Source organism: Amia ocellicauda, chromosome 18 (genome assembly GCF_036373705.1).
Source record: "Amia ocellicauda isolate fAmiCal2 chromosome 18, fAmiCal2.hap1, whole genome shotgun sequence".
Lineage (NCBI taxonomy): Eukaryota > Metazoa > Chordata > Actinopteri > Amiiformes > Amiidae > Amia > Amia ocellicauda.
Genome location: NC_089867.1, coordinates 11,160,504 through 11,180,641, shown reverse-complemented (window position 1 = coordinate 11,180,641; position 20,138 = coordinate 11,160,504). Strand labels below are relative to the sequence as shown.

The 20,138-nt window shown below is 38.7% G+C and overlaps 2 protein-coding genes across 2 annotated transcripts; one reads left to right on the top strand and one right to left on the bottom strand.

Moving 5' to 3' along the window:
• Positions 1 to 132: 132 nt before the first annotated feature.
• slc6a20 (solute carrier family 6 member 20) lies at positions 133 to 14,195 on the bottom strand. Its single transcript, XM_066691172.1, has 11 exons — positions 13,854 to 14,195; positions 9,839 to 9,979; positions 9,256 to 9,347; positions 8,549 to 8,776; positions 8,295 to 8,405; positions 7,526 to 7,767; positions 6,887 to 7,049; positions 3,044 to 3,248; positions 2,733 to 2,892; positions 2,237 to 2,402; positions 133 to 2,060 (listed from the first exon to the last, which is right to left on the bottom strand). The coding sequence occupies exons 1-11, from the start codon at positions 13,975 to 13,977 to the stop codon at positions 1,899 to 1,901; spliced, it is 1,794 nt and encodes a 597-aa protein (XP_066547269.1). The 5' UTR covers positions 13,978 to 14,195; the 3' UTR covers positions 133 to 1,898.
• Positions 14,196 to 16,990: 2,795 nt separating this feature from the next.
• Positions 16,991 to 20,057, top strand: LOC136713925 (gamma-glutamylcyclotransferase). Its single transcript, XM_066691175.1, has 4 exons — positions 16,991 to 17,176; positions 18,059 to 18,204; positions 18,725 to 18,857; positions 19,728 to 20,057. The coding sequence occupies exons 1-4, from the start codon at positions 17,069 to 17,071 to the stop codon at positions 19,875 to 19,877; spliced, it is 537 nt and encodes a 178-aa protein (XP_066547272.1). The 5' UTR covers positions 16,991 to 17,068; the 3' UTR covers positions 19,878 to 20,057.
• The last annotated feature ends 81 nt before the right edge of the window (positions 20,058 to 20,138 follow it).

Below are 20,138 nucleotides of genomic sequence, written 5' to 3'. Positions count from 1 at the left end.
GGAAATGTGTTAATCTATAGAGCCATTTTCTTAGTCTTCAATCTTCAGTTTCCAGCCCTTCTGTCAACAGGGTGGGAGAGAGGCCTGGGGCATTAGTCTGTTGAAGAGACTGAATAATTGCTACAGCAAACGTATACAAACAAACTTTTATTTGATTTTCATACAGATATTTTAAAAAATGTACAAGTTGTCTTAAAAAAAATCTTCCAATTATGGTAAGTATCTTTTAAAATGTCTTCAGATCAATTTAATATAAAATACGATGTCACTGTTCAAAAAGGAATGCTGCTTTTGTTAATATAGAGGAAGACTAGTTAAGGTCCCGGTCCAACTGATGATGCGTTGTTTATTCAATTGAGGTGGTTTTGTTACTTTAAGTGTAGATAATGCATTACATTTTGGATTGTGATTTGGCACAAGAATGGGTAAACATTGACTTGAGACTGCCAAAAGTAGTCTAGCCAACTGCCAGTGTTAGCACCATAAATCTGTTTTATATTACTTATAAATCGGCTATTTCTGGTACAGATTTGTGTTAGTGGAATTAAATCTGTTTTTGTTAGAATGAGTGTTGCTTCTGAAGTTTTGTAATGCTTGAATACTGGATGCTTGTTTCTATAGTTTGATATACAGAAGTTAAAAATATATGAAAGTCCATTGCATTCAATATGTAACATACAATATAAAGAAGTCGATTTTGACTTAAATCTACAGTGTTAAAGATTCACAGCTTAGTCTGTGGCAACAAAATATGAATTTAACAATGAAACCACCTTTTGTCTTAATTTTTAATCCATCAAAGGTGAGCATTGTAATGAAGTCCTTTTTTGGATTGTGATGTGGTTCTAAGTTGTCTGGTTTATGAAGGATCATAAAAATATTGGACTCCACAGCCTTGCAGTCTCTAGATAATGACCTCCACATTCAGAGTTAGTATTTGCTCTTCGATACCTGACTGTGCTTTGAGATTGTGTATCTACTAGTCTCTATAATGCTGCTGCCCTCAGGTTTGGGTTAATATATATAGTTGTGCTACTGTCATAATTGTATATGGTAATATTTATCATCTACAACACTTTAGTTCTATTAAGTAGTATATTTTCTAGCTCAAACCTACGTTAATCTGTTAAATTGTGCCGGTTTAATTTATTTAATCTTAAATTGAAGATTTGCCCTCTGCAGTCTCCCATCTTTTACCAGCTGAGCATCGTTCAGAGAGGCTTGTTTAGGAGAGCCCTGACTTCAATACAGAGCTCCATTCTGTACTCGATCTCGTTTTGAACAAAACAATGCCCGGGACCTGCCTAGACAAACTTATCTGCAGTAACAAATAGTTTTGAGATGTGATTTAGTTCATTATCAGTATAAAATTGAAAAAAGCACCTATTTATCTAAACCCAAATGTTTTGACACTCTTTATTTGTCCTTGGGTTCTCCGATCATTGATCTCATTGTTCACTTAGTTTCTGGTGCGGTTTAATTCATAAATTGAAAATCTCCACGTCGGATGAGAACCATTAGCAAATAGACTCTAAATCTAGGGATTCCTGAAGACTGGGAGTGACGGAAACATGGCTATATTCTCTGGCGTACGGTGTACAGAGTATCCCTTTTTCATGGCCAAAAGAAATCCATGCATCACATCCTAATCTGGAATATGTGGGGGTTTTCCTCAGAAACCACAACAGTTTGTTCTAGACCCAGTTTGAAATCTGTAATCTTGGACAAATGAGCAAATAAAAAAAGATAAAACCGTTAACACATGGAAGGTCAAGGTGAATGGGTTATAAGAGGTGCAGTGCATGAAACAGCCTTTCTTTGTAAAGGTGCATGTGGTCAAACGGGCCTCCTCTCCAGTCTGGCACTTGTGGAGCTGCAGCCCTGTGGCTGAGAAGAGACTAGGCTTTGGCTATGGTGCTGACTGTATGTTCGCTGTGCTGCCCCCTCTTCTTGATGAAGGTGATAAGGGCCACCACTGGGACACAGCATGTGGAAGAGACCAGGAGAATCCCGATGAAAGCCTGCGCGTATACAGGATACTCTTTTGTTATCGTTTCTCCCTGTAAGACGAAAACAAACATTTTATTACATTCAAGAAGGTTGAGAGAACTGATTATCTTATTTGATTTGCATGCAGTAATAACGTCAGAAGACATTTGTCCCTGCGTAAAAGAAAGTCTTCTCATGAATCGAGAACATTAAATGGTGCGTTTCAGTCACTGTTATTGACACTCACCAGGTTGTGATCCCACGCTTGGTATGTCGGTGTCCCACCCATAATGTAACTGGTGATGTAGAATATAAAAAGTCCAATAATGAGAAGTGGGCTTACGACTGCCCAGATTATTTTCCAGTACCAGTTTGGTCGATGTCCGATCATCATCTCGATGTCTGCTTCAAACCTGTGAAGAAAGAAGAAACAATTAATTGAGTCTTGTGTGTTATCTACCTGGAAAATATTTACAGATATAAACTGCTGCTCATAAGCTACTTCACTGTTGGCCAATAAATCTGCCGTTCACTCCATTTAGTGTGTGTGTGTGTGTGTGTGTGTGTGTGTGTGTGTGAGAGAGAGAGAGAGAGAGAGAGATGGTATTGCTGTCAGCTGTATAAATAACACTCCAGACACTTCTACCCACTTAAGTGTAGCTGTTCTGTAATTGTTAATACCTCTATGGACTTCACAGAGACTAAATCTACACCATGTATTAGACAGGCACACAAACACGCACTGCTTCAGCCCGTAGATGTAGCACACGCTCAAGATCTCAATGAGAACGATGAAGAGCAGGGAAAAAGTGGTAGCGTAGTCATTGAAGATGGAGAACCAGTAGTTGCCCGATCCAGTGGTGAAAGACAGGCCTATTAATCCGCAGAGCAGACACACCATGCCTGCAACAACGAGAGACATGTGAAGAGGAAGCCCAGCTGCAACTATATTCAAAGCATCAGCGATTAAAGTAGATGGCTGTATAAAGCGTTCCTCTTCCCAATTCCCAGTGTTAATGCTGCTGGGTCCCAAGGTGGTTCTGGGTGGACTCACTGTTAATCGTTTCCTTTTTGAAGCGCTTGGACAGGAACTCCGAATCCATCAATGGGGTGATGACGGCAGCCACGTTTCCCAGCATGCTCCCTATCCCCAGCATGAGCAGCATGAAGAAGTAGAGCAGGGACCACAGCTGGGACACCTCCATGTTCTTGATGGCCTCGCTGTACACGATGAAGGCCAGACCTGTGCCCTCCACAGCCTGGGAGAGACAATCAGCATCAAACAGCAGCTCACTTCTGCAGCCAAGGGTGCAGTAAAGCTAGACCTGATGCCACCACCCACAATGCTGTGCAGCAGTGCTATTCAAACTGTGGGGCAGGGGGTACATAATGTAGGGAATAATATAACTACATTTGCCTTTTAAATTGCCTAACCCATTTAAAAGCACTTAAGCACCCCAAAAAAGCCATATATAACAGTTCACATTTTTAATAATGTATTGTTTGTAACTAAACCTGGTCATCTAAACACAGATGTGTGTGTGTGGCGCTTACGCAGTGCATCCTGGGAGAGCAGGGGTTAGCAGGCTGCAAAAATCGGTTCTTGATCTCGAAAGCAGGTAAAAGAGCACCAAAAACTATACCTTTGTACTTCCATTACAGAGAACAACATTAAAGCTCAATTTAGAAAATAAATATCCCTGTCCTCTAGGCAAAAACAGAATTGTTGTTTTGAACAATTGTTTTATGCCACTCGGCTCCCCTCACTCTTGTGTAGTCAGTGTTTCAGCAGAAATGTCTATTTACAAGATTTCTCCACAAATTGAGACCAAAAAACAGGCACATCCTTCTCATTAAATTGGTAAATTTGTATCCCATACTTTTAATCCTAAATGTACTTCAATTAATTTGTGATGAGCTTTGAGTTTACTGTGGTTATTGTTATGATTATAAATGATATGGGGGTGCTTCCAATAGTCTGCTTCCACACATGCACAGGATTTATGAACAAATTAGCCATGTGAAACAAAACCATAGTTTCTAAAGCTATCAGATGGGATGATCCAATAATAATGAATAGTAACAAACTTAAAGGATATTAGTGGTGACTTCCACATGGGTTTTGTAGTCTTGTAATATTATCTACGTTAATATTTATGGACATTTGTTGCAATAAACGTTTTTACCCTTTTTCAAATATGTAAAGAATTGGATATGAATACTGTCTTTCCCCACCAGATCTGGTCCAATATTCAGTTTTCTCAAATGTTTCAACATAAAATAAAAAAGGCAATTCTAAACACCTGATTTATCAAGAGTTGTGCACCAATGTGAAATTGTCTCTCAACAGTGTATTGAATGGAGATTTGAGCAATTTGTGCAACCAAGTACAAAGTCAAATTTGTAACCCAAAAGAGTAAAAACAACTGGTGCACAACCCTTGTTGAATAATTCTTTGGGGTCTAACTGTGAAGAAATAGCAGGGGAAATGTGGACAACCCACCCTTCTTTGCAGCATCTTTTGAAGTCCCAAATGTTTGTTAAATAAAAGGGTTAAAACAAGAACATTAGTAACTGAAAGAGCTTAACCGCTTGTCTATTCTCAAACAATTAACCAATTAGATTCTCCCTGTCTGCTGAATTCACTGCTTAAGTGATTTTTTTATACTCAATGAAATCTGTCATTATAATGACTACAGTGATGTCCTGTGAAAGTGCATGGGTTTTGAAAAAAGTCTTACCTCAGTACATGCTGTCAAAAACTAGTTATTTCTCAATATACAGTGAGTAAGCAGTAATGATTCATGAAGGGGATGGTTTCTTAATTAGATCACGGTAAAAACAACTTGTTAACAATGTTTGCTAAAGAATAATAGGTGTTCAAGTTATAACAAGGCCTATCAGGAATCTGCATGATCTTGAATGGCATGTTCAGTTCAATATATTAAGTAGATCTAGAACTTGAAAATGATCTGGAACAAACAATTAAACCACTACAAGACTTCTATCTTAATAACCCCACAGAAATAGTTAAAAATTAATGAAGAGAAACCAAATTCAAACTCGAAGAAATTGTAAATACAAAAATACAGTTCCTGATACAAAGACTTGGATACAACAACTTTGAATAGATTGATAAATCTGGAAAATATTTGGCAAACCAATTCAAATGAAAGTAGGAAAAATCAATCATTCCTGTGATTAAGAACTCGGAGGGTAATACCGTATACTCCACAGGACATCTATAACATATTTTACAGTAAAGTATAAAGTAAAGTAAATCTATCTCTCAGAGAACCAAACATAGCAGATACTCTAAACAACATAACAGTCCCACAGCTCAGTAAAGAACAAGCAGACAAATTGGACACACCTTTTATAACAAACAAATTTGAAAAAGCAATCAACTCCATGTCAAACAATAAGGCCCCAGGATGTGACGGCTGCATTACAGAGTTCTATATTAATTTCTGCCAAAGAATCTCACCATTATAAACCAAAATGGCATCCGAAATAAAACATTCTATCACAATTCCACCACACATGAACACAGCCCTTATCTCAGTATTATTTAAACCAGAAAAGGACCCAACACTATACTCCAGTTATCGCCCCTATCTTTAATAAATACAGACCTTAAGATTATTAGTAAAGCTCTAGCCACTCGATTAGAATCCGTTACTCCATTGCTTGTCCACCCCGACCAAACTGTCTTCATCAAAGGTAGACATTCTTCAGACAACATGCGTCGCCTATTGAATTTAATGAATATGACGAAACAAAATTAAAAACAATAATTGTATCATTAGATGCAGAATAAGCTTTTGACAGAGTGAACTGGACATTTCTACTTGCACCACTTAAAAATGTGTGTTTGGAGAATCGTTCATTCAAGGATAAAGATATTATAAACTTCACCTAGGTCACTACGAATGGGATAACATCACAAAGCTTCACATTGCACAGGGGCACCAGACGAGGATGTCCTCTCTCCCCCTCTCTCTTTGCTATATTTCTTGAACCACTATATGGTCTAATCCTGACTTCCTTATTAACAAAACGCCAGTGTTCTCTAGTACATGGAAAAGGAAAGGTATCACACATTTATATCACACTGAAAATAAGAACCTCCACACTTTCACTGATTTGGAACAGAAGTTTGGTATCAGTAAAGAACATTTGAAAAATGCCATAAAATCTAAAAATAATATAATCAATAACAACAAATTGACCAAATATATACCTTTCCAAGAAACCTTCATCAAAATTATATAATCTCTTATTTACAAATTATTCAGCGATATCCCTTCCAATCGGAGAATGGGAAAAAGATGTAGCAATCCACACCAGTACCAGCTTCTGGACGTAATCCTGGCACACATTTACAATGACTAATAACGCCATAGCACGACTGATACAATACAAAGTAATACACAGAACACACATTACCCAGCACAAGAAGTGTAGAATGGGCTTCATAGCATCTGATGCATGTACACACTGCACTCTGAACACGCCTGATAATTACTGCCATGCCTTTTGGCTTTGCCCACCAACTCAACACTTCTGGCAACAAGTCATAAACAAAACATCCTCTTTTTTGGGCTGCATCATCCCACTCTCTACATCCACTTGTTTACTTGGAGAAAAAATATATATATATGATAAGTAAAACAGAGCCCTGATGAATAAATATAAAACACCACATTATAATATAAACTGAAATGTGCATCAATACTGTAAGTGTTATGTTTCTGAAAATTACCAGACTCGATATTATATAACAAACTAGATGACAACAAAGAGAATCAGATAACTTTGAACTAATGCTTAACCAGGAGGCAAAAAAGACAATTAAGAAGATTTCTGGTTCGCTTTTTTATGGTCAGTCACATACCGTATCCAGTTCTGCCTCCAAGTCACACACTTCAAGCTTGGAGGATATAGAGGCAAACTGGTCTGGGTAGGTGGTATTCAAATGAGTCATCCAGTATTCCAGGTTGTCCACCTTTATGGAGTCCTCTGCCAGTTCAAAAGTGTTTAATAGCAGCAATTTCATCCTGTAAATATTTACAGGAGTTAAGAGGAGACTGCCAATACAATAAATAACTAATGGAACAATTTCAGATAATAGAAAATTCCAAGTATCACTTCCAAAGTGTTGTAATCCAGTGAGGAAATTACTTATGCAAAGATAATGTTTTTCAGTCATTATTAGCACTGCTATTAATCTTAAACTTGTCCTGAGCCTTGTTTAAAATAAACACTTCAATAAATGTTAGGTTTATCTATCCATTTACCCATTGTATTTTTATGTGCCCACCTTGGGGTTTCAACACCCTATAAGATATCTATTGACATCTTCAAATGGATCGCTGTGCCTTTGATAAAGATGGTATGCTTGCACCTCTGAGTGTGTCATGTGAGGGACAAGGACACTATTTGATTGAGGGGAAAAATTTAGTGGGGATAACTCAACTCCAGAACTTACAAATAACTGGTTCATAATAAACAAATCAGAACAAACACTACCTACCTCTCCAAACAGTCCTCATAGCTGTATGTCGCTTTGAAGCCGTAGATAGAGAAGGTCACCAGGCTGGCGAATATGGATGTGGCACTGTTGATGATGGAGATGATGATGGCTTGTTTCTCAAAGTTGTTGTTGGGCTTGTTGTAGCTGGCGAAGGCAATGAGGGTGCCAAAGCCCAGCCCCAGAGAGAAGAAGATCTGGGTGGCTGCGTTGATCCATGCCATTGGGTTGGTCAGCTCAGTTAGCTGACAGGGAAGGAAGTGCCCATGTTACTTTTAATGTCCAGGTTGTTATTCAAGCAATTCAAAGTCTGAGAACTTGCAGATAGCCTGTGAAACCTCAGGAAAACTGTCATATTGGGTGGGCTCTGGCACTAATGTTTAGCCAGCCCATTTTAATTACATTTGAACTCACAATCTGAAGACCAGTCGTGGAAAGTGACCATCAGTGAAGATTTTAATCACGCTCATGATTAATTCCTTAAAATGTGCAGAACAAAAACCACAATTACATAATTTATTTGAGAATCTGATGAAAAGTCTACATGGAAGCTGGCAGCCATTTTTTATCAATGTGATACACTAAATTATAGTCCTATTTACTAGATAGAAGAGCAAAAATAAATGGACAACTAATAGAGCTGGAGTCCAGCTCTGACATTTTGCATTTAAATGCACCAACCTAATTTTGGTTTGTTTGTCTATGGCAGAACTCCAATTAACATCTCCTGCCATGTGGAGAAACTAATTTTAACACTAATTGAACCTTTTACCTTGGGTGTGAACATGTACTTCACTCCGTTGATTGCCCCATGTAGAGTTACTCCTCTGATCAAGTAGATGAATAGGACCAGGTAAGGGAATGTGGCAGTAAAATACACCACCTAAGAGCAAGCAAAAAACACACACATATGCTTGTTTTTTTTAGACAGGAAGCAATATATTGTATGTTTTCTGTTGATGAAGCCAAATCTGAAAGTCCAATATCAAAGCAAAGTATCATTTAATGCCCAATAATTTGACATACCTTTCCTGTAGATTGAGTTCCCTTGACAACACACAGATAGACAATGAGCCAGGCTAAAAGGAGACACAGTGCTTGGCCCATGTGAATGCTTCCAGGCTCATCAATGGAGGAGGTGATGTTCAAGGTCTCCCTGTACCAAAAGTACTCTGTAGAAGAGCTTTTCTCACATTCCTCAACGTAGGCAGTCCGGTTACTGTTCACTGGACACTCTGCCCAGGGCAGCACCGACTGAGGAATCGCAGTGACAAGAGCACCGAAAAGAGAATAGCTTTGAGCAGCATGAAAACACAAGAGTTGTCAGCAAACTTATATTTGACAAGTAGAGAAGTGGTAGTGGTTGTGTTCTAATTGAATTGATAATTGAAAGAAATGCTAATTACATGACACATTCTGTGCCGGTGTTTTGTCTACAAAATTGCCAAATAGCAGTAAAATCCTAAAATTGTAGTAACAGAGTTGTGTTGATTTGTGAAAGTCAGGTCTTGCCACACTATAAGCTTTATTGATTTATAACATTAAAAGGCATTTTTCTTTATACATAAAATGTAGATTAGATACAAATTGGAATTTTCTATATTAATAATATTAATTCAAACAACATTGCTATACTTTTGGTGAGCTACAATGTAACAATATATATCTGATAGATAAATGAGATTAAACTTGCTGAACATGTTTGTTAAAAGGTAAAAAAATAAAGCTCCAACCTGAAATGAGTGAAATAGGTACCAGAACGCCCAGGCATTTATGACATTGTAGTACACAGCCAGATAGGTTGATGTCACCACACTTGCAATACCTAAAGCAGAAAGTTAAATTACTGTGTGTTTAGTAACAAAGTGTCTGTGAGATGTTCTAAAATGTTTGATTAAACACTTCATGTTGTGAGTGTTATAAAGTATATGACAGTGTAAATCTAATTGTGCAGCAAGGTGTACCTAATGTGTTTTGGGACTTGCATGTAGAGTGCAGTCAGCCAGACCCGGAGAGAGCTCAGTCATTATAATTATTTTCCATTTTCATCTGTATTTAACCTTCTAGAACTGCCCAATTAAAACAATGTCACACTGGGGACCTGACCAAAAAGGGTCACGGACTGTAGCCACAGGAGAACTCAACAGAACCCCTGCAGTAAAACAAAAACCAGCTCCCACACCCTTTGCCCACTGTACGTTTTTCATCTTTAATCATGGCCTAAAATCTGAAAACACTGCAGCTGTCTGGAAAGGGATAATTGTCTGTCTCCTGCTGTTTTCAGGATGTGTTTAGTGCTTTTCATCATAGACTCACCCAGTCCACCCAGATAAGGGCTTATGGAACTCCATGCCCCAATACTGCCCAGCCGCATCCTCTGTCCGATGGCCAACTCCATGTAGAATAAGGGGATTCCTTCTACTACCAGCATTATCATATATGGTATCAAGAAACTACCTGCAAAAATATATTTAAACTGATTTATTGTGTAACTTCCATCAGTCACATGCTCTTTATTCATCCCTCTTCTGCTTTTCAAAACACAGCTCATGCAAACATAATAAAAAGAGCAACAATGTACAAATATTGTTCGAACATCACAACTGTATTTGCATAATTCTGAATTCTGAAATGACACATTCAAGCTGCTACTGGTTAGTGTGTGTTGATATTCCATACTGTGAAACATCTCGCAGATTGGATCATATTTTGTTTAAGCTGGTGGGGAAAATCCCAAATCCATTGTTATATTGTGAGATTCTCAGCCAAATAATACTTTCTCAGTCAAGAAGCATTAAGTCGAAAAAGTAATTGCTGCCTTGTGTGAACTGATTAAGACTTCTGCTAAAATAATCTTCTCAATGTGTGTATCTCGTTTGTTAATTATGAATTAGTGTGTCTGGCACCATGTGCCGTAGGGAGCCGGTGCACCATCACATTTCATTTCCTAGCTAAGCTTGAAATTCCAGTCACTAATTACAGGACACTGTGTTGCAACTACCAGGCTGCTAGAGTAGTTACAGTGTTGAACAACGCAGGTTGCTTGAGGTCTGAGTCTCTGCTGCGCTCTCATTGGACCACACTGTCACACACACAGCGTCGATAATTGTCACCAATTAACTGCTGGTCCACGTTTTCCCGTCACCATAGCTTAAGACTTTTTTCCCCTTCTTGACATCAAAGAATTTTGTTTACCTAAACCCATAGAAATTGCTGACTAACATGGGTAAGGATTAGTGCACATCAAAAGAGGTATTCAAAAATAATTGTACAGTAAAGCTGAAATCCTCTGAGGTATTTTAAATTAAACAGTGTTAACATTCTTTTGATGGGAAATAATTTGCTTGCTCTTGAAATGTTTTGTCCAGCGGGCTAAGAAACAACACTTTTGTTTTCTAATATGTGTTTTTTGGAATAGTTTATACTCCTTTTGGAGATACTATAATACACACAAACAGCCATTCACTTACATCTTTAGTGCCTGAAGGTTCCATAGGGTTCCTTTGCCAGTCATGGATTTTCTGATAATGTGAAAATGCACCAAGTCACAAAGCTTAGAGTATAACACAGGGGCTCCGGAAGAATATTGTTTAAAATCTATCTGATTTGCTCAGCATACTGACTTCGGTCCCATACGAAAACACCACAGAAATAATAGATATTTGCATTCTGTCCTCTTCTGTTTTAAGTGGTACACTCGGAAGAATATTAACACAGTCCTGTGAAGAATGCTGGCTGTATCCCAACAGAAGGGAATGTAAAGTGGCAGGACTGGACTCATTCCAGGGTCCACATAACACCATCATTTGCACAGAATTTGCCTCAAACGTTCTTTTAATAACAATCTGTGAATCTGTAACTCCACTGGACAGTTTTTTGGACATTAAAGTTCCACTGACAGATTATTTTTGCCTTTTGATATGTATAATTTATGCCTATCTGATTGTACAAATTGAATTTGGAAAATTTCACGAAGCTTTCAATAGAGTAATGACTCGCTCATTAACACTGCATGTTCAGAAATAAGCTGTGTGTTTTCAGAAAACAATTATTAGCAACACTTCTCTCCTAACCCTATACAACACTGCCCAGAACATAATCTACATGGGTATAATCCAAGAGCAAGAATCCACAAATAGAAAAAAATAGAAAAACCCACAATAATGTAGCCTAATGATCACAAAATTACTTGAGCCATTCAGTAGTATTTATTTATTGAAATGTACGCAGTTTAATGTCTCAATGTACCCTGAAATTAACACATAAACAAATAAACAAATAAACAATTGGAGATAAAAAAATTATCATGGAATCGTTCGGTTTAACAAAATGTAACCCCTAAAGCTGACAAACCCCTCTGATACACTTAAAAGGGCAGCAAATCCATGTGTACTCTGCACTGTTGTGTTGTTTGCCAAGTGTTTGGTATCCCATGAAAGATGAGACTCTCAGCTTTTAAACGATGTGAAGCATTCTCTGATGTCAATATTTTATTTACCTCCCACCCCATTCTAAATTGGGGGGGGATACTTGGTCTGATTAGGATTACAAAATCTCATATTCTGTAACCAAACAGATCAAAACAAGACCATCCACGTTTTGGTAGAGGCAACACACCCCCGTAGAGAGCTCAACACGTCGAGGGAAAACTCTGTTTACAGTGTACGAACACACAACTATTTTACATAATTGGATCTGAACTTCTCTGTGTTTGATAGAACATCACATAATCATTAGGTTGTTCTGAACAAAACAAGCCCATTTGCAAAGAAATGCGATCGAAACTGAGTGATCTTAGGCCTTCTGAATGTCTGGTAGTGTATATACACTGGATTGGGGATTTCTGACAGTTTTTTGCAATTTGTTCCTGCCCCACTTTCCCTTCTAACACCTCAGTTCCAGATTCCGAGTGTTTGCTGTGTTTTCCCCCCTTTTCCTGATTTGAGTGTTACCCATTACAGCAGGCTGAAGTCAAGAAAAAGAAAGAAAATATATAAATCAAAGGAAATCTTTACAGTTCATTACATCTCAGATCCATTTAAGGTACCTTAAGGGGCCCACAAATGGACAAATAAGTAATAAGGTTGTTTTGTAATGTGGGAAAATAACACACCAAAGCAAAATAAAGATTTTTTCAAATAGCCCCACAAAACATGAATACATGACACTAAATAGTGTTAGGTGATGAATAGGAAATAGAACTCAATTACTATTACCAAAACTGAAGCATCAGTGAGATTGGACAAAACCTATTACTACTAATCTCGGAGAACTGTATGCTGACAAAAATGATAACTATTCAGGCCATTATAGTAGTAGCATGTGGTGTTGCTTTGTTGAAACATCGAAGTGAAAAGACTGAGATGTGTGCTGTAGGTGTGCTCTCGCTCCCCCTGCATGTTTGGTTGTTACGAGTGTATATCCATGGTGAGTTGATGGCATGGGAGCGTGTCCTGCATTACAAACTCTGAAACATTTGGCAGACTTGTGGTAGAGTCATTGTAATGTTGTTTTTCTTATATAAATATTAACTACCCTTTCAGATTATATGTGAGTTCATTTGTTCCCGGAAAGCAAAAAAGACAGACTCTAAAGAAATAAAAGCTCTATTTATATAATGAAGCTGAGCCATACACATGTGCTGATCATTTGCACTTTTTCTCCTTGTAAATGAATTCCTCTTGAAAGTATTTATTTCTGATGACAAAAAGAGATGCTGCAGAAAAGTCACCAAAGTGAATTCACTGAAAACTGTTAGGTCAACTGAACATGGCATTTCCTATGTAGGTAAATATTGGTTTAATAACATCTGGAAGCTTGGCCCCCGTGCCAGGCACTGTAGAGTAGTCACTCTATGGCATAATGAAATTCTTCTCCCAGTTAACATCTCACGTCATTTGCAGCCCAGTCCGATTTGAGAGGTACCAGCTACCATCATTTATAAATACCCAAAACATAATTTTACACTGCCGTATATGTATTTAATCTGCATACAAAACATTCTGGTTACTCATTGCTGACTTGTACACAGGTCCCTTCACACATCAAGTGTCCTCCCACGATTAGTAAAGTTAATCAGAAACAAGGGAGCTGAAGGAAACAAATTGACTATAATTACAAACTATCCCTGTGAGATATTGCTGATACAAAACAAACAGAGGCCCCAAAAGAAAAAGAGACATTTCAAATTTCTGGGGGCTCGCATTTCAACAGAAGCTAAAGAGGTCATGCTATCATCCGCACCAGACTTTTTAATGACAGTTGTCCTGCAAGTGTTGTCCTTGACAGTCATCATTAGGCAGTGTAAAAGAGCAGGAAAGCTGTTTCCTACCTCCTCCGTGCATTTGGCACAAGTAAGGGAAGCGCCAGACGTTGCCCAGTCCCACCGCGTAAGACACGCAGGCCAGGATGAATTGCATGGGGTTGTCCCATGATGGTCTGGAGTCCTTCACCATTGCCGGGCCGTCTGTCAGTGTCAGCACAGCACTCCCTGCTCAGCTACCTTCCACTCCGCTTCTATTGTGAAGAACGCTTGTAGCATGGGGCTAAGCAGCCTTGAACAAATAATCCTATTAAAGAGACCTTGTAAATAGATTACAGACAGGTTGACAAAATATTTTTTCTGCTCCAAAGCTCCTCATGTGTTTCAAGAGTCCTGTCTATTGAAATGAAGCTTTCTGGTGAGGGAGGGCTTTTCAAAATGGGGAGTTACTAAACTCAGGTCAATGTTTAATGAGAATCTGTCACATCTACATAAATCTCAATCAGTTATATCTCGTTTTTTATGGCTGTTCTTGTGTGTGTGTGTGTGTGTGTGTGTGCGTGTGCGTGTGTGCGTGTGTGTCTGTGTGTCTGTGTGCGTCTGTGCGTCTGTGTGTCTGTGTGCGTGTGTGTGTCTGTGTGTCTGTGCGTCTGTGTGCGTGTGTGGTCATCAAGGAGGATGCATAAATGGTTGAAATATAGGAATACTGAAACAAATTGCAGTGATGTATGTGCTTAGTTCTAAGGAATTCACACCTTTCACTTTCACACTGTTTTTCTGCAATTCATTCAGTTCATAAATAAAGTACTTGTCAGTTATATATTTAGCAGAGTGCAATAAACACTGAACTCCGCCTGGTAGAAACAATAAAGATATCAGTTGACTGAACTGAGTTAAGTAGAGAGTCAGTAAATGTATGACCGTTGTTCTAAGGAATGTAATGTTATGGGTAAAAACTTTAGTCTGTATAAAAGTATAATATTTCTATTACACATAGTGTTTCCACTTTTGGGTCATAGGCAATTAGCTGAATTAACAGCTGGATAAATGTTTGTGTTGTTGAAATGACCATAAAACTGAAACCTTAAGACTTTAGTTGTAAACACTGCTTATGATTTATGGTTCAAGTAATATGGACTAACATTATTATTAATGTATAGACCTTCACACTTTCTTCTGTTCTCTCCTGAAGCCTGATAAAATTCGATGTCAGAAGCTTGATAAACCTGGAGCTGGCTGGTATTTGGATTGAAATGGAGAATGTGTGTCTTTCATTGACCAGTAGGTGGCACCCCTAGTCAATCCCAGTACTCCCATAGCATGCCAGGGGCTTCAGAATTGAAGAATACCACCCACAAAATAGAGAGAAGGAAAGAAAGAAATAATCACTGGCAGATCAAATTATTATTTCTATAATGCAACCATGTTTTTCCAAAACCAATTTTCCCTGAAAGCAAAACTCATCCAGCTATTTTGCCGTGGTAAGACGTGTCTCATACTTGCTGACAAGATTTAACATCCTATCCTGTCCCATGCTTTCAGACAACCTACTGCCTGTGTTTAATCCTTAAGGCATTAATGCCACTAAATAGACCATTAATAACAATTCTAAAAAACAGCTTCTAATATTGGTAATATTCAATATTGGTTGGTGATTACATAATATATTCTAAATCATTCCTGCTAAATCTTACAATAGAAGCTCCTGTGTGAGAATATAATTCAGTTTTCTTTTGGAGGAATCTCAGTTGACTCAAGCACAGTATCTGCTGACTGGCCGTCACTGAGTTCAGAACTGAGATGTTAGGCTGCCCTCTAATGCCTGGGAACAGTAACACTATATCACAAATAACTTAAACTGAAGAGTTCATATTCTTTTTATGTCTTGTACATAAAACATAGACAATTACACATTTCTAGGACAATAAGCCAAAGCCTATCTATGAATGAGTTCTAGAGAGATGGTATCTGCAAATTATCCCTCCAAATAACTCTTGTGGCACCTTATAACTAAACTAAAATCAATATTTAGCGGTGAACAGTTCATATGCGGTGAACAGTCAGAGGATTATAGGAATTAATGGGAAAACATGAGAAACATAAATTCAATTTTTATTCTGGTGCCCCCTTTTTAGAATATGCCAGAAAAGACTGTAAAAGTGCTCTGAAATGGATGTTGGTAGCCACGATCTCATTTGGTTTTACTGTCATGTAGAATTTAAGAATTCTGACATGGTTTCTTGTGTCATTTTATCAGTTATTCAGTGTTTGGCATACATACTATGATCAATGGGACCAATCTGAATTATCTTGTTCTTGATTTGTAACAACAATAGAAGTAATTGGTTGTGGCCTTCGGGTGGTCACTCAGGTGCCCCTGGTCAGCACACCACGGGTCAGAGATGGTGACAGTAACAGGTCTGGCGAGGGAGAGGAACGTGGTTTGGCAATATTCTTACTGCAACATATCCTGGTATGTGAAGTCCACCGGCAGCCGGGTTTGGTAAAGCAGTGATTACAACCTTTTTTTATATACAGTGCATCCTTATACAGTTAATTCTGAAAGGTTCCTTCTGAAGCGGTGTTTACTGGTCACTGTGGGTGCATTGGTAAACTCAATCTGATGCTCAGAAACAGGGCCCTGGAAACCCCTCCAGAGCTCTGAATATGTCCTTAGACTTTGACTGCCTAAAGTGCAGTTTTAATCTATGGTTGGTTACTCTCATTTGACAGATTATCAAGATGATTCTACATCCTCACCCAAAGAGGTTAAATGTCTTGTTTGTAAACATCTCTGGCAATTGATCAGTGTGTGACATTTTAACATAGCAGGGCCACCATTTTTATACGGAATGCTGCTGCATCTGATTATTAGCACTGACATTAATTAAAACCTTGAAATATGCAAATCAATGTATTCATACATGTAATCTACAATACCAATTCAGAGCCATGAGCGTCTGTTGCTGTGATTAACAGTTGAGGTATACTGTGTTCCTGTCTGAGCATATTTGCTATATAGTTGTTCAGCTATGATGCACCGGTTATCAAAACCGTTAGCGCTAGGCCACCTGTGCCCAATAGAGGGCCTCAGTTGTGATTTGCTCATGATTATCTCAGAAAGCAAACCTTAGCAATAGTGTATTTGCATGTGAATGCTGTATTTGCGTGGCACATGTGTCCTGTTCCAGCGCTGCCCCAACACTGCAGATGCCACCGACACCAACAGGGGTATTTCTGTGCTCTGGACTCTGTGCGTGGGTTCCCTCCTTGAAGTGGAAAGGATGGCTGATGATACTTTTCTGTACTTCGCCTATGGGAGTAATTTGCTGAAAGAGAGGCTGCAGCTGAAGAACCCCTCCGCTACCATCCACTGCGTGGCCCGCCTGAAGGTACCGAAGCCCAAGGCAGTCGTCGCAGCTGCGCAGCCATCCACACATGCTCAATCGGTGGTGTGGAAACAGCCACATTTGGTGTTTCTGAGACATAGCCTTGTTGTTTCAATTGACCGTCTATTGCCTGCAGTGACATACTGGAGCTCTGTATGAAACACTGTATGAAAGCTGATCTGGGCACAGTTGTGCTCGGTAACCTCTGCTATGATGTATTTATAAATTGCTTTTACTGATTTCTGTTGTGTTTTGTTGCTCCGCTCCACCTCAAATAATAATTAACAGTATAATAATTATTTTAAAGAAAGGGGTATCACTGATTTGGCACAAGAATGCCAAAATAATGCTTTGCAACAGGCTTTTTATTTATTTACTTACTTTTTAAATTATTATTTTATGATGTTTTGGCTCCTTTTCAGAACTGCTGTGCTTTGATATTTGACTAATTTTGTGGTTTTGAATGATTTGCACTATTTTACAACATCTTTGTCATCCATCTATGCAGTTTAGTTTTGATAATGTTTCACATTGTAATGATTTCTAAATTTAATTTTTAAATCAATTGAATTACATTGTGTTATAATGAATCTGTGCATAGTGGGCATAGGAATAGGAGTGTTTATCTACAGTCGAATGTCATTCCCACACATTGTACCCTATGTGTGATTCTACAGAGTGATTTTGACAAGTAAAGAAGTTTTGGGACCCTGGTGCTTTTCCATATACATAAGCTGGTAAAATGAACACCAGGCTTTGTAGATGCATTTTGTAATAAGAAGGCATGTTTTTTTCAGGTTCTGTAGCACAATATGGGAGTATAAATACCTTCCCCCTTCTGTCTGTTCCTATCACTCATGTGTCACTTAATCTGCCTCATTCCAGGACTACAGATTGGCCTTTGGGAACTACCAGGGCCGGCCTAGTGACCGCTGGCATGGTGGAGTGGCCACCATTGTGCAGAGCCCAGGGGATGAAGTGTGGGGAGTTGTGTGGAGGATGAGTGTGAGAGACCTCAAATCCTTAGACAGGCAAGGATATTGATACATTCAACATGTTCATTTCTCCTCCTCACTGTGAATAAAGGGTGTGTGTGTTGGTGAAAATGTATTACACTTTTGGGTTGTGTTAATCAAATAATTCAAATAGCTGATCTTTGAAACCAGGATGTGATCTACAGAGAATCCAAGAGCACCCGCTCCGATCTAACAATGCTTGACTGCCATAGAGCCCTTAAAGAGCAGGAGGTTGTCCCAGCGGGCCACATTTTGACATTTATCTTAATGGAATGGAGCTGTGGGACCAAGACTTGAACTGTCCACGCTCTAGGATTTAGGAATATCCCACGAGAGATTTGGGGGACTTGTTTCTTTATTACTTTTAGTCGTCAACCTAATTATTTTTTTTAATGGAGTGTGTAGAATAGTAACATCAAATAAATCAGTCGTTTTTTTGTTTTTTCCCAATGCATTTGGATCTTGGATTAGCTCTGGCTAAAGGGTAGGTGTTTAACGTGTACTGCATCCATTTTTTGTTCTGTTCCCCGGACAGGCAGGAGAATGTGAAATTTGGAACCTACAGCCCGGTGGAGGTTTCAGTCTCGACAAAAGAGGATGAAATGAATTGCCGAACCTACATCATGAACAACTGTGTGTATGCCCCTCCGTCACCGCAGTACCTCAAGGTAACTCTCTTTACTGTGGAATCAGCAGGTAATATACCTTTTCAAAGAATATATTAATATTATTGGTGCACTTGTGTTACAGAAGCCAGTGGTTCACTTTGATACAGTGTGGTCTGTGGGGAAAGGGTCAGGCACTGTGGGAAGTTATGAGAGAAGGATTTCAATGATTTACAACACTGGCTTAGTATTCATACAGATGGAAATGACGAGTAAGCAGAAGACATCTAAGTTTGCTTTTAAGATCTACTTACTCACCTTAGGGTAACATCAAACTTTCTCAAATCTGAACTGGCTTATATATAAAATAATGATATGCTTACATAGTGACAGAGCAGCATTACACATCACACCACTTTCACATAATCCCCATCAATTGGATCAGAATTCTTATGAATGTGGTCCGACCCGTTTTGCACAAAGGACAGCGAACTCCCCGGTAGTCTTCTGGCGCATGCGATTGTTCCCATAACAACTGCTGGAGTTTGAAAGGCCTGCTGCTTTTGTGTGCCGAGGACAATGGGCTCAGCAGTGGGACTGGCGCAGTGGCATTCAAAGCTATTCATAATCCCGTTCCTGAAACCTCTGGAATATACACTTCAGATTCATATTCTGCATATTATAATGGCCAACTGTATCTGTCTCTATTAGAGGAACAAATCCCTCACAAGACTATTCCTGTGAATCAGATGCCTGTGATTCGGACAGTGGTCAGTCAGTAATATTTTTTGTGTCCTGTTTTTGATTTGAGCATGTTAGAGGTTTCATTCTGTAAATATTGAAGGGGTTAAAAAGTGTGGTGCACCACCTTGATGCAAGAAGTGTTTAATTCCTCAGTTATGTTGACGTTTCTTTTTTCCTCCGGTATTTCAGGTTATTGTTTTGGGTGCTGAACAGAATGGGTTGCCATCAGAGTACCAGCTGAAGCTCAAGGCCATAGAAACCAACAACTACAACGGACCTTTGGAGTTAATGTCCGAGGTTGAGGAGGCCATGAGGAGAGGAGAGGAAAAATATCAATGAAACATGTATTTATGGAAAGATCATACATACCTCCATAACTTGTGTAGTCCAAGAAGATTGTTGTACTCCCTTTTTAAAATGAAAGTCAAACAAGTTTAAACATGATGACAAACATTGTAGTCCACCATGGGTCAATGAAATGCATTGATGAGAAATGTTCATACACATGTTTATTACAATAAAAGGTGCATTTGATCATTTGTGTTTGCTAAGGATACATGTTTTTATAGCTCATGCTGAGATTCCATAGTCCTTATATCC